Source organism: Aedes albopictus, chromosome 3, assembly GCF_035046485.1.
Source record: "Aedes albopictus strain Foshan chromosome 3, AalbF5, whole genome shotgun sequence".
Classification (NCBI taxonomy): Eukaryota; Metazoa; Arthropoda; class Insecta; order Diptera; family Culicidae; genus Aedes; species Aedes albopictus.
The window spans coordinates 263,058,081-263,073,986 of NC_085138.1; the positions used below are offsets into that span (position 1 = coordinate 263,058,081).

A 15,906-nucleotide genomic window follows, 5' to 3' on the forward strand; every position below is an offset into this window, starting at 1 on the left:
CAAAAAAAGGATTTGGAACATCCGGAGGAATTCTTAAAGGAACTTCACCAAAAGTTGCCCGAGAATCATTTCGAGAAGCTCCTGGAAAAACTTCTGGAGCAATACTTCGAGCAGCTCTTGGAGTACCTTCATGAAGAATCCTTGAAAAGCTCCTGGATGAATATTAGTACTTTTTGAAGAATTTCTAGGAGAAGCTTCTGTAGAAACACCTTGAAAGCAACCCAAAGCTAACTGCTCTTAGAGAGGATCTTCTTGATTTTGTTGAAGTAACTGAGATTCTTCCTTGAAGAGTCCATTAAGGGATCTCTTGATATATCATTGTTAGATTTTTTGGAAAATTCAAATTCAAAATCACCGATGAACTGCCATTTTAACCCGTAGATAATTTTCTCTAGAAATCAATGAAGAATTTTTTGGAGGGACACCTGATAAAACTACTGAAAGGCATGAAGGTGGAGCCCCTGATGATGAAATCAAGAGAAAATGTGATATATCCCTGAATGAATTCCTGATAGTTTCCAATTCTAATACCCGGAAAAAAATGTGATGAAATTTCATATCAACGTTTGGGCGAATCTTTGCAGAATAGCTTTGAAGCGCAACTAATGGAATTGTTAGAAAATCTGATAAACTCCGGGATAAAAAAAAGTTAGTGTAATTTCCAGAACAGCTCCCCCAGAAAGATGGGGGATTTCTGGGAAGGGGGATATCAGATAAAGTCCTTGAGGAACTTATAACAAACTTCTTGGAAATACAATGCAGAATCAGTTGGCTAAGTCGATATTGTTTGGAAAATATTGTTCAGTATCCATAGAATCATTATGAATTCACGGTGTGCCAAAACCCGTTATTAACAAATAAAAATGTCCACCCAAATGGCACCCGGCATTCGAAAGATATACTATTGTAGTATCTGCTCTGAAAATTTGAAAATCTTTCATCGAGGGAAACTAAAGTTTTTGTGTTTTGAAGATTTTGAGCCTTTTCTATAGAATTTTCTTATATGAGTAAATATGCGCGCACGGTGTGCCTGATACCACTATTAACAAATAAAAATGTACTCCAAACTAACACCCGGCATTCGAAAGATATACTAAGGTACACCGGGGCAAGTTGAAACGGGTGGGGCAAGATGAAACACGAAGTTTTGAAATAGATTTCAATACAATTTGGAAATTTATCCTTTGCTAAAAGATGGTTTGAATCAAAAACTATGTGTTATGGCGATCAAACTGTTTATCATCATTAGAAAACATCATATTAACCTGCTGTTTCATCTTGCCCCACCCGTTTCAACTTGCCCCGGTGTACCTTATTCTAGTATTTCCTCCGAAAATTTGAAAATGTTTTATCGAGGGAAACCAAAGGTTTCATTGTTTGAAAATTTTGCTCTATTTTCATAGAATTAGCTCATATATGGGAATATTGTCATACGGTGCTCTTAATATAATAAATAAATAATAACACTGCTCAACATAATTTAAAAAAAAGTTCGTATTATGAGATGAGAAAAAAGAGAACAGGGTTTTGGAACCCTAGAAGTGTCATAGTGAAAGAATTTTCGAAAAATATTGGAACGGGACTTCATAGTTCAAGACCGAAGTTTGAATTGAGAACTTGGGGTTTTCAATTGATATACGCATTAGAGTTTCTAGGGTCCCAAACCCCTATTATTTTTTTCTCATCTCATAACGCGAACTAGTGTTGAACGGTGTAATGAGTTCATAATTTTCAAAAGAACAATATTCAAGCAACTTCTCTGAAAACTTGACAACATTTCATTGAGTGGAATGTCAATTACCATGATATGAGAATCTAATTAATATTCCACAGTTCTACCTGTTACTCGAATACAAATAAAAATGTGGCACGCTCACGGCGTTGATTACATAAACTTTCTAAGAGTTTGACATCGTTTTTTTTGTTTTTAAGCAAGGTATCTTGTCGATGAATTTGAATAAGTTTCATGGTGAAACGAGAGTTAAAGTGAATTAACTGCCCAAGGTTTTGGTATTCGTAGGAAGCTTTGTAAATCATTGGTATAATGTTTTAAATATTGAAGCTTTTTAAGTATACCTAAATGCTAATCGTTTTACTAGTCAGCTTTTATACGTCATGTTACTAACGTGTTTGCCGTGAATTCAAAAATATTTAATTTGAATGATCATCAGTAACAACAATTTTAAGCTTGATTTCTATTTCATTGGAGATATGCATACTATCGCTTTGCCTATAAACACGTTAAAGACACCTACTGAGTTTTGTAAAAGTATCGCAAAATATGTGATAAATAATCAAAGTTTTAGATGAGTTACAAAATATATATTCATTGCGAGGAATGATTAACATGAGAAATTGAAATAATATTCAATGAAGTTACTACATTTTCAATATACTTAATCATATCTTATATTTTCAAACCACTGTAATTTACGATCGTTTCAATGACATGTTGTCAAATTTCCAGAGAAGTTGTTTGAGTGTTGTATCTTTGGAATAATGTTTGTGAAACGTATTAATATTTGTTTATGATTTGAAAAGCCATTGAAACATCCTATGACAATATTGCCAAATATGAGCTAATTCTTTGAAAATAGAGGAAAACCTTCAAACAGTAAAAACTTTTGTTTCTCTCGATGAAACATTTTCAATTTTACTGAGGTGATGCTAAAATGAAATATCTTTCGAATAATGGGTGGCAATATGATGTATATTTTCATAGTTAATAGTGGTTCCAGGCACACCGTGCGCGCATATTTACTCATATAAGAAAATTCAATAGAAATGGCTCAAAATCTTCAAATCACAAAAACTTAAGTTTCCCTCGATGAAAGATTTTCAAATTTTCAGAGGAGATACTAGAATAGTATATCTTTCGAATGCCGGGTGCCATTTGGGTGGACATTTTTATTTGTTAATAACGGTTTTTGGCACACCGTGAATTATGTTTGGCTCTTAAGCATCGAAAAGATCTCACTTTCATCTCGTTGGACGATCGAACTCAAAAAATTTGCCTAAGCAGTATCTGATGATCTTTAGTATTTCAAGATACATATTTGAGGGGGTGTTAAGCTTTTTTGAGCAGACTGGTTATATTTCGCAGCTTGTAAATAAGAAGAACAACGCCGGCCACGTCCTTGCAGTCAGTTGAGAAAAGGGAAGGAATATTAGTAAGCAACCTTCGCTGAAAGTACCGTTTTTCTTCGGGCATGTAAAATACCTAGAAGTTGTTCATCTGGGTAGTCATATGCCCTGACGGCCCCAGCCGGTTAAACGAAATCCGCATTGTTGGATGGTCAGCTGTACCCAGACAATCAGTTACGGCACCCTAATTGTATTATTATCCCGCCGTATTCAGCTCAAACTAAGTTGGCGCCCAAAATCCCTTCCAACAACAAAGTACACCATCATCATACCCCTATCCGGCGGCAGCGGCAGCAATATTACGTGCCAGCGTACTTTTCCCGGCGACCGACGACTACGGAATGCATCATCATCCATGGAACAAAAACTACCAAGGGGTCCTCAGTCCCCTTGCCATCAAGAAACCCATACTTTGTTCATGGCCCTAACCTAAACAGTACCTTCGTCGCCTGAATGTATGCGAAGCACTTCGTGTTTCCATCCACCGACTACGGTATAGGGTTTCATTTAATTGAATGTGCTATGCTATGGAAGGAAGCCCATTGGCAAACACAGATGGAGACTACACATAGATGTTGGGTTTTGGACACGGTCGGTCGATGTGTAATGCACTTCACACGGACGGACGCCCCGCCGCGCCGTCTTGCCGCATCGATTCCGCTTTATTAATCGACATCACAAAAACTCTCAACTCTCTGATGGGAACACAATGTGTGTGGGTGGCGTGTGGATAAAATGAATGCATTTGTGATATCGCCTTTTTATCAATTCTAACAATCTCATCTCCGCCGGTTAAACATTACCTCCCCACACGACGACGGGTGTCAGAGTGGGTGGTGGTGCTGCTGAACGTTTCCCAACGCAACAACTGCCGACTGCCGAGCCTTCGCAAAAAGCACCACCACACTACTTTGCATGTGGTGTCGTCGTGGTGGTGGACTTCCTCCTATCTATCACACTAGCAAGCATTCCACCGCAGCCAGGACGACGAAGGCCCAGCACCGGGGAGTCCTGTGTCGGTCGTGCGATGCGAACGTATTTCATACACGTGTTGGTTTGAGAGATTCCATCACCCACTGACTGTTGAAACCATCGCATCGCCGCCGCGCCGTCCGTACGTAACACACAAAACATTGCCAATTTCATTCAAACTTTGGCGCGCTTGGTGTGTGCTGTTGTTGTTGGTTGTATTTTGCAAGTGTCCGCCGGTGTCTTGTTGTTGGTTGGGTGGTGTGTGCAGTGCATAAACAGAAGCAGAAGCATACTTTCCACTCTCACTCCCAAAATCAAAACATAACGCGCACAGCCCCAAGCCCAACCCCCTGCCAGTCTGCATGGTAGATGTTGTCCGTTTTTGTGGAGGTGCGACGCCGTTTTTGTTGACGATCAAAACATTGAGTCTTCTTTGAAAGTGAAGGTGGTCGTCGGGAGACGGTGCGTTAGCTGTAGTGGATGCGATTCCCCTCTTGGACCTAATATGCGGCACCAGCATACTTCTCACGTGTGAAGCTCAGCTTCGTATTAATGTAACATCGTCACTGGAAGAAATAATATAACAATGCATTTCGTTCTAAGTAATGTAATGCTAGTTGGTTGGGATGAATCGGGGAAAACCTCGTAAAATCACATGAAGAGAAGACTGAATGTCGATATGTCTTATTAGAGGCATTATTCAGAAAACTAAACACATCTTGATAAGAAAAACAAAATTATTACAGGTTTTGTTATTTTGTTACAATTATTATTGTACCAACGGTTGTTAACGGTTGTTGTACCAACGGTTGTACCGTTAGTAGTTTAGTTAAAATATCAAACATTTCGACAAAAACTGACTGCAATTTAAGAAAAGTATATAGGCTCAGTGTACCAGTTATGGCTATAATACCTCAAATTCGCCATAGTCGATTTTCAACCTTTTAAGATACAAATCAACAAGAAAAAAATCGTGAACAACAGATCACGATCACAAAAGATGATTGCAATCATTCAAACTTCACAATTTGCTCAAATTATGGTAGAAATAAACCATTTTCCTTAACTTTTCGGCCTCTTTGCACCCTATTTCGCCATAGTGTACCAGTTATGGCAAATCCCATAAGGAATGCATGAAAATAGTGCGAAGTGGAACCCAAATTAACAAATGTGTCCATAACTGGTACAGGGTTCCTATCATTGGCACACGCCGTAATAAATACTAAAAGTAATTTTGGTTCCGTTTTTATATTTTTCCTGTTAAGTATGAAAACTAATCAATCATTTGACTTATTGTTTACATTCGTCGGTCTTCTTCTTATTTTTGTAGAAATAGTTGCAGTAATTGGCGATTTATCCCATCTCTGTCTTAAGACGCATTTTGTTCCCATCTCAGTCTTAAGGACAAACGTATTGAAATTCCGGTTCAACAGTGTATCAAAACTTCAGATGCACAAATCTCAAGAAGCAAGCTTCAAATAACAGTGCATTTTATTATTCTGTTTTTGCTCACTTGTAGTAAGCTTAAAATAAGAAGCTAAGGTGCGCTGTTTTTGTTTACAAAGAGATTTGTGCCCTCAAAATTTTATCACCTTTTCAGCCCTTGGCACGCGTAGGGTCTATATCCATGCAAATCTGCAAGAAAAATATAAAATCTCAGACTTCATGTGAACGGCGATTTGGTTTCAGCGAGAATTGCCACCAGAAACTGGCAAAATGAGTCATGAATTAGCATGTGATTCGTTTTAATGTAATATAACCTCGATATTACGTTTTCCATACTTAGACCTGGAAAAAGTTGGTATGAAATCATTAAGGTACACCGGGGCAAGTTGAAACGGGTGGGGCAAGATGAAACACGAAGTTTTGAAATAGATTTCAATACAATTTGGAAATTTATCCTCCGCTAAAAGATTGTTTGAATCAAAAACTATGTGTTATGGCGATCAAACTGTTTATTGTCATTAGAAAACATCGTGTTAACCCGCTGGTTCATCTTACCCCACCCGTTTCAACTTGCCCCGGTGTACCTTAGCCTTATTCATGAAACTTGCATTTATCATTTATGATAACGGTTTCATAGGCTAAAAGTACAAATTGAGTCATGATATCATGCTGTATATACTGCTGTATGAACTACCTAAATTAATGAAACCATAATCATGAAACTAGCATTTGTTTTTTAATGATTTTGGTATCAACGAAAAAAAAATATTGTGTCATGCAGCCATTTTTTTTGCTGTGTTCGCTTTTTTTTTGCAATATCTCGGTCAATTTTTAACCAAATCATATGAAAATTTGTACACAGACACGTATAGTACTATCCGCATGCAAAACAAATCAAGTCAATTGGTTCAAAATTAACTGAGTGATAGCAAAACAGCGACCAGTGCAAAAAAAGAATCGGGTGTAATATCATGCCGCATGTATTGCAGGCTCATGACGTAAATTTATTATATTACAGGGCTGGTAGCAAGTCACTTTTTAGTGACTTAGTCACTTTTTTGGGTTGGTCACTAAAAAGTCTCTTTTTTCAAGGACAGGTCACTAAAGTCACTATTTTCACCTAATAAGCCACTTTTTCTGCTTTTTTGGGAAATTGAAAGAAATACGGATTGGAAAATACCCAAGTTTTTATTTTCAGTGTTTAGCATATGCCTGTGATGATACTGATATCAGTGCCAGTATCCCGTTCATTCAAACAGCTCGAGCTGATGTGACTGCGGCTGTGGTTGAAGGAAACTAGTCTCTTTCATTAGCTAAGAATGCATAAGCATAAGAACGCAAGTAAGAAAAAAGATGAGACGAGTGTTCTTCAACCGCATCTCTGCACTCGAGCCCGAACAAAGTGCGAATATTTTCTACGCGTCGGTAAGAGTGCAGGCATAAAAGCGAGTCGCTATTTAGTGACTTGGTAACTATTTTAAGTCCCAACATAAAATTAACAGCTTCTCCAAAATGTCTGTAACTGTTATGAAACTTTCACCAAAAACTCTTTAAATAGGGTATTGGTTCCCCTGTTAAGCATATGGCTCCCATTTTCATCCTACAAAAAAACAAACGAATGAAGCGCTGTTTGTTTTGTTTCTTATATTTGTAGTTTTTGTTAGCAGTGAGCATTAATGAAATCAAAAAGAACTGAATCGGTGCCGTCACATACCCTATGAGACATTTTAAATAAATGAGGAATTTTATCACAATTACATTGGGTATTCAAATAACCGTAGTTTTCTACTTGTAGGCTCAGTGTACCACTTATGGCTATAGTACCTCAAATTGGCCATAGTTGATTTTCATCCTTTAACGATGAAAAACAACATAAAACATTGTTTGATTACAAGATCACACTCACAAAAGATGATTGCTATCATTTAAACTTCACAATTTGCTAAAATTATAGGGTAGAAGCTTCAGTTTTGGCCAGCCCGGAGTTTTGGCCATAGTGCAGTATTCAGCCTATTACGATCGAAATCGACATAAATTTATTTTTTCCTAGTGGATTCTAATATAATATGATGAATGCAGCTGTGAAAACCATACATTTTGATTAAAAACTGGAAGAAAAAAATAATTTTCCTTAAAAAATCAGCTCCCATATATATATTTTGGCCAGGGTGCTTCTAATTTGGCCACTCCCATAAGAAATACACATGATTGGCCAAAATAGAAACAAAAGCTGAGAATATGGCCAAAACTGCGACAATGCTTCTATTTTGGCCAGTGTCACTTTTAATACAAAAATCAAGTATTGGCTTGATTTTTGTATTTTTCCAATAAAGTATAGATCGAAACCTTTCATTTGACACATTGGTAGTTTTCATTGGATTATTGGTTATTTTTATAAAAATGATTTCCCTTAGACTGGCCAAAACCGGTGCCCGCACCCTAATAGAAATAAATCATTTTCCTTATAATTTCGGCTTCCTTGCACCCTTTTTCGCCATAGTGTACCAGTTATGACATATCCCATAAGGAATGTCTGCGAATAGTGCGAAGTGGAACCGAAATAAGAAAATGTGTCCATAACTGGTACAGGGTTCCTATCATTGGCACACGCCGTAATAAATACGTAAAGCAGATTTGGCTCGGTTTGTTTATTTTTCCTGTAAAGCATAGAAACTACACAATCATTTGACATATTGGAAACAATCGTCGGTCTTTTTCTTATTTTTCTAGAAATAATTTTCCTTAGGTAGTGCGATAACTGGTACAGGTACCCTAATTCTTTAGAAATTTTCAAAGGGGGGACGTGGAGAAATATATCAAGAATTCCATCAAAATTGCCAAATAACTTTCTGTTATTTGTTTCCACAAATTCTTTTAAATTTTGAGAGGATTCTTGAAGTCATATTTGGGAAATTCTTACTTAAATTTTTTCTCACATTTTATAAGCCTTTGTCTATCTATGTTTTCCAACAAGTTTTCCGAGAGTTTCACAAGAAATTGAGATGGCCAAATTTAGGTCTACGTGGTTTATGAACAGCCCCTAAGCCTTATTTTTGATTATCGTTTATGATTCCTTATTGATGTTTTATTTTTTTAAATTTGTGATTGTAACTGCTCCATATTCTAATCACTTTTTAATGATTCTTAACTCCGGTTACACTACAAACTTAAGGACAAGGTATTTGGAGTACATAGCTCAAAATTTCTAGAGCACCGTTTTTTAGAACCGTTGAACGGATTTGGATGAAAATGCATCACGCTAATTGTTCAGTGGTAGTCAACAGCGTGATGCATTTTAATCCAAATCCGTTCAACGGTTCTAAAAAACGGTGCTCTAGAAATTTTGAGCAATGTACTCCAAATACCTTGTCCTTAACATTAATATTTAGTTTAGATCAGGGGTTCTCGAACTTTTCCAGCTAACGACCCACTTTTGATTGTAATAGAATTTGGCGACCCACCAGTATGTTTGGTTTCTGATGATTTTCATTGTTCTGAAATTTTTATTTAATTCTAGCTGCTGAACCTGGTACTATTTTTTGCGCGTAAATCCAACTGAAAATGCAAACTGTAAGCAAATATTTGAACTCATCTATTGCAGAATAAACGAAAAATCTAAAATTTTACCGAAATCAAAAATAATGTCAATCAACTTTGGAACTTATCTATACTACGCAAATTGCGTCAATATTCAAAGCACTTTGAACTAGAACACATCTGAAAGAAGAAAAACCCGCATTTCTATTATTCTGTCAATTCTCCAAGAGAATACAATAAGTGAAATCAGAGTGCAAAAAAATCGAAAATCCAAAGTGAAGATTGACATTTTTTTCATTCGTGTCGGGCCACGTTCATTGTCAACTGAATGCCCTCTCTTTTTTCATTCAATTCTCTGTCACGAATATTTTCTTGCGCGTCGTAAAATATCCAACTTCTATTGACAGACGCACAATTTGACTTAATGAACAAATGGAACAGATGGTTAGTATTCCAATTAATTACTATACCCTAGTTTTGTGATGATTGGAAGTTTAATCGGGAGTTATGGTCTAGTTTTGTTTCTCAGCAGGGTACGAAAAATGGATCACGCCGAAAAACAAACGCTTTATCCTATGATGAGATGAGAGCAATAAAACAAACATCGTTACCCGTGCGTGTACCGATATTCCGGCTGTTTTGCTAAAATTTTCGACCCACATCATCGAATTCATAAGAATTTGGACGAATTAAGACTCTTGCAAACCTCAGATTTGAGTTTCAGTTGTAAAACAATGCGAAAATCACGATGTGAATAGAACGAGACAAATATTCCTACCGTTTTTGTTGTGAATAAACTCGGGAGCGATTTTGTCATTATCTGCTAACGAAAAAACAAAGCGTTGTTGCCGTGCCTTCTTTGTTGCCTAATTTTCGCTTGCGGTGCCATATTCTGCGAACACTGTTTCTAAGTGAAAATAGTCAGTGACAGAAAAACGAATGAATAAGTGAAAAAATTCATTCATCAAAATGAATTTTATTATGATCCCTCAGTTGAGAATTTTCAAAATTCACGTTGAATTTCACTCATTGAAAATTTATGGTAAGTTTAACATTTATTACAACCAAAACCTCCGCGACCCACCAATAATCAACACGCGACCCTCTTGTGTCGCGACCCATAGTTTGAGAAACGCTGGTACACTTGCGCATGGGAAAACAATGGCATGACAGGTTTGTGCAACGAGTAGAAAGCTTGCACCCGTTTTGATACGTAATTGTATGACACCGATTTATGGTTTTATGACTCAGTGGTGTGGTTTCATAACTCCGAATCATGATTTTTTTTAATAAATGAAAGCAAGAACAGGTTTGCAAGAACGCCTTTGATGATCATAGTCATTTTGTATGAAGAGTGTACAATATTTATGATGGTCGTCATTTACGTCATGATATGGTATGATTCATAGTCATGATCTCATAAAGTGGTATATGTATTTTATGATTTCGTATTGCGGAGATTCCACCTGTTTAGACTCCTGCGCAAAAATTAGTTGCGTGGATTTTTCTTGCTTGTCCCACAGATATAAAACCAGACCGCGTGCTGGTGAATATTTTACGCTGTGTTGTTAGGTACACATTTGGTGATAGTTTTGCATGGTAAACAAACATTTATAACGCACCTACGCTGAAAATGAGCCTAATCATTTATTTGCGTCGGAATCTATAAATCTTCACAACGGGCAAGAAAATTTTCGTAAAATTTTTGCTATGAATTCGGAAACGGATTTTTTCTCGTGTGGACTCTGCGAATATGAGAAAATCGATGTTGAAGTTCGTGTTTCCCACGCCAACTCATACATTGAGCATTTCGGAAAAGTAAAAATTCATGTTTTTTCACAAATCAAACCCAGTTGTTCGCGTTATAAGTAGTATTTGAGGACAAATGGTACATAGTTCACATTTTCTAGAACATCATTTTGAAGCATCGTTCAACAGATATGGCTGAAAATGCATCATCACATCATGATGGTTGTTCAGTCATTGTCAACATCGATTCTTAAAAACTGTGCCCTGAAGATATCCCAAGACACACATATGATTACAATACAGTGACTGCAGCGTATGTAAGGGTTGCGCAGTAAGTCACATTGACTTCTGTGCAACCCTTACATACGCTGCCGTCACTGTTTTGTAACCATGTGTATTGCTTGGGATGAGTTATGAACTCCAAATATCTTGTCCTTAACGAAACGAAGCACTGCAATGATCGCATATGAAAATCTGAATTTCGTTTACATTAGTTACATACGATGTTTGGTGAAGTTAGGCTTGAAATGACTTTGACCTGTATTCGGAACCACATCCTGACGCCATCAACATAGTCTTACTGAATGGATGCGCCTTTTTCGGATGATCTACAGGAGCCTCATCAATAGTGTCGCTATCGTAATTTATGCCCCTCCTCGTTATTTCTCATTTTTGTTAACGTTCGTTTCCTTCTGCACTGATTCTACAACGACCAATAGCCAATGTTGGTAAACAATAATACGCACCCGTTTCTTGTTTGGCTTGGTTTGGTCTAGCCGAGGCGTTGTTGACTTCGGTGGTAGAGATTCGCCTTCACAACCTCAACCATCACACTGCAATACTGTCTGTGGCGTCGTCATGTATCCACTACTAGGCTTTCTCTAATGAGTGGCACTCAAACACTCGACGAAGCACGTGCTTTTTCCACGCCATGTATGGATGCCGGTTGAATCGAGGGTATACCAGCAGAACGCGGGAAACACACTTTCGGGTAGCGGTATTTGGCTGGCCTTGTGTGGCGGTTTTTGCAACCTGAGAAGATTGGGGAGGTGTGTCCATGTAAACACATGTATGCAAAGATTCTCCTGAATACGTTGATCGTCGGGGATTATTCTAAGGGAATTCCGTCGGTTCATGAATGCCACTGTATCTGGTACCGACTAGATTCACCTAGTATGGTTATGCCATCCAGAGTTTGTTTATTGTCCACAAATAACAAATCATTGCTCTCGTTTCTCGTCGATACTAGCAGAGCTAGTTATGAATGAATTCACGGCCGTGATATTTACGCGATTTTTTCTCTTGTCGCTGTTGTGTTGTTGTTGTAGGTACAGGGGAGATATACCTTTGAACGTTGATGATGGTGAAGTCCCTTTACGCGACCTACACCGTCGACGGCGGATGTTGGTGTTCCACTAGTACCTACGCATATACACACCAATGAGACACACAGAGCCAGGCAGGAGGCGGCGTACATTATCCGGCGTGGTAACGCCGCCACCGCTGGCGCTGGTTGGTGGTGTGGGGCGCATTGGGACTGGGCGTACAAGAATATCCTACAACACACAAGCCTGTGAAACAACCCAGTGACCGAGATCTGCGGATGTAGGTACTCTCCTCCTATCACGGTGAGTGTGTGGCACATAGACAAAGAGCAGCACACAGAGCAGAGATCGGACGAAAGCAAACGTCGATAATGACGTAAACAAATGCCAGCTGATTTTGACAGTCCGCTTTCATCCTTTCTTCAGCGTGTGTGCCATCATGCAAACTCACCAAACCAAGTCGATCCTGATGAAAGCAATACCAACTACTAGCAACATTCCTGTGTCGCGCGGTTCACATTTTTCTCTGTGTACGTTATAAATAATTTAGCTTGAATTTCAATAGAGAGAGACTCACTTTTAAACAGTTTCATGGTTCCATCTGTCGTCAATTGTTGTGTGTGTGATTGTGCAACTTAATACTCTTTGTTGAGCAAGGTGGATCCATGTGTGTTTGGGTTGTTGTCCGGTGATAACGTTCTACAATCCTCTTTCACTGTTATCCTTTCACTGTCCTGCTTCTCTGAAGAGCTAGCAAATGCTCTTTTTGATACATTATAACATGAGCGCTTGCACGCTGACGTCATCATTATCTCCTTCTCTTTCTTTCCTTCGGCGTCGGTCCATAAAGCCGTTCTTGCCCTCAAAAAAAAATTTGAGGGCAATGTTTACAAATCGTATGGGAATTCGATGAGGTTATGTTTTTGATGCAAGCCTCTATACGAATATAAGACATGCACGATAAATTCAAAACAAAAGTAGATATAATGAAACCAATTATTCTCAAAATTTTCACCGTTGTTCAAGAGTCGAAATGGAATTAAACAAGTTCTGGTCTAAAAAAAACGATAACAATTATGTACTCTAATCTACACACATCCAAAGTATCTATGAACCACTTTCATATCATCTTAGTCTGGAATAATTTGTCAGTAATATTTTCGTTCCTTGCAACAGTCGTTCGTCAAGTCAAATTCATCAACTCTTGATTGGAACTGCCTCCAGCTACATTATAATTATTCATCATGTGCAGAAAGCATCTTCATCTTGGACAGTTTAGTGCTCGTTTAAAAAAAATCTTCCCATTACACACCATTGGTGAAACCCAGATTGGAATTCAGCCATTTATTTATTTCACGTACCGAAACCAAAAAAAAATAGCAGCAAAATTTGCGAACATGACAATATCAATTAAATCCTTTTTATTATCTCCCACATGCAGCCTTTTATCTGTCATTCAGCTCGAACCTGATTTACCACATATTTGCTTCTTTTCTCTCTCTTTTCTTTTTCATATTGTGTTCTGTTGTTGCGTCGTGCGATGCCTGTTTTTTGCGCCAAAAAAACAATCCCCCAATAAAAAAAAATCACATCCACACATATCACATCATCACTTCTCGACAAATCGCAACCAACAACAACAAAAAAATCCTTCATCTCGACATCCACACACAACCACCAACATCCGTGTTCCTCCGTTCCGTGTTGTGGTCCGTTTGTCCTGATACACAGATGCCCTACTTGCAGCTACCGGACGGGGCTAGCATCATCGTGCAGAAGGACGCCAAGGGGACGATCACACACGCCAACAAGGGCGTCCGGCGGATGATCGTCGTCAACGATCCATCGGCGATCCAGCAGGGCACGCAGCGGTGAGTAGACACTTGGTTTTGAGCTAATGCACTAGTGTTATTTTTATGTTTAAGGTTATATGCAAAAAATCATGAAAACAGGACAAGAGGCCTTCTCATGTGACAGGTCCGTGTATGCATTTGTTTCCAAAGGTTGAACAACAGATGCTAACATGGAATTGTCATCTTCATAGAAGAGCTATCAAAGACCCGTAAAACTACACAAAAAAAAAATTGTAATTAAAATTCAGCGAGAAATCATGCATATAAAGGGAATGCTAGAATTAGAGCACTTTTACATGAGATATAATGTAAAATTACCGTGTAAATTTCCGCCAACCATCGCGTAAACCATCATGGACACCAACCGGTTACGCGACTATTTGGAGTACATTGCTCAAAATTTCTAGAGCACCGTTTTTTAGAACCGTTGAACGGATTTGGATTAAAATGCATCACGCTATTTACAACCACTGAACATATAGCGTGATGCATTTTCATCCAAATCCGTTCAATGGTTCTAAAAATAGGTGCTCTAAAAATTTTGAGCTATGTACTCCAAATACCTTGTCCTTAAGCGCCTTAAAAACACCCTCTGAAAACCCCTTGAAACTGCACCCTAATAAACCAACACCATACATGAACTGTAATAGAGACGGTTCAACAATACCGCATACTGTTCGAATTGTAACCCGAATGGGTGGTTAAGCACGTCTTATAGTTATGGTTTATACAGCATTTTCTAATCGACTTTGCCAACACCCGTTCTTGGCAACATCTTCTTATCGATTACAGCCTTACCTTTCTTAAATAAACCAAAATTCATTAAGTTTTCCAAAACCGAGACTATTACAAATTATTATGACGTAATTTATAAACTTCACCTAAGAAGAGCGTTTTACAACTTGTGAATAGTCGATATTTATTATATAAGCACAAATAACGCATAAGAGAAAGTAAATCACATTTTTTTTACCGATTGTGAGTTTTATCACCTCGTGTTGCCAAATCGGTAAGAAACTGTATCTTGAAAGCCTCCTAAAACCCCAGGAAATACTGGGAGACATCTGAGAAATCCCTGCCTGAAAGACTTTGAACGCTTTGAGACGCCTAGAAATCCTTCAGTAGAGTCTTTTAAAATCCTTTGATGAAAGCCCCTCAAAACCTTCTGAAAACTGAAAACTCTCAGAATTCCCGTGAAACCATCTTAACTCTCTGAAACGTCTTGGAACACCTTGTCACCCCTCTGAAACATCACTAACTTCTTGAAAGCTTTCTTAAACCTACATAAACAATTCTGGATACCCTCCCCTTCAAAATTTCACGAAACCTTTGAAACGCATTTCCTCCTAACATCACTGAACACTTTTCAGAAATCACCTACAACGTCGTGAAACGCCCTCAAAAGCAATGGAACCTCTCTGAAAATCCCGTGAAACTTCCTTGAAAGCCTCCCAAAATGACCTGCAACCCCTCAGCTACCTTTTGGAACTTTTTGAACCGTCTAGAAACGCCTTGAAATCCATGAAATGTCTTGATGCATCTTTGAACGCCTCGAAACCCGTCTGAAGATCAATTAACACTACCTTAAAAGCTCCCTAAAATTTCGTGAAAACCCTCAGACACTCTCTAAATCCAGTGAAACGTCTTGAAAGGATTTGTATCGCCTTAAAACTCGTAATCTTCTAAAGCATTCATGAATTCTTATTAAAAGCTTCCTGAAACCTTCGGGAACCACTTTCAAACTCCCTTAAACCTTTCTGAGAACCCGTCGAAAGCCCCCTAAATCTCGAAAATTCACAAAGATCTTTTAGAAACCTCTGGCATGTCTCGAAATATCTTGAAACGTGTTAAAATACTTCAAAACCCCTCTTGAAACTTAT

General features: G+C 38.2%; 1 protein-coding gene across 11 annotated transcripts in view; it reads left to right on the forward strand.

Annotated features, from left to right (window-relative positions):
* Positions 1–15,906, forward strand: part of LOC109417180 (zinc finger protein 665) — an 83,671-nt gene that overhangs the window by 46,102 nt on the left and 21,663 nt on the right. For 10 of the 11 annotated variants that reach the window (XM_062860538.1, XM_062860540.1, XM_062860543.1 and 7 more), the window contains one exon: positions 13,905–14,044. In XM_062860538.1, coding sequence (XP_062716522.1) covers positions 13,905–14,044 — 140 coding nt within the window. The remainder of the gene's footprint in view (positions 1–13,904; positions 14,045–15,906) is intronic. The other variant, XM_062860544.1, reaches the window with a different exon arrangement.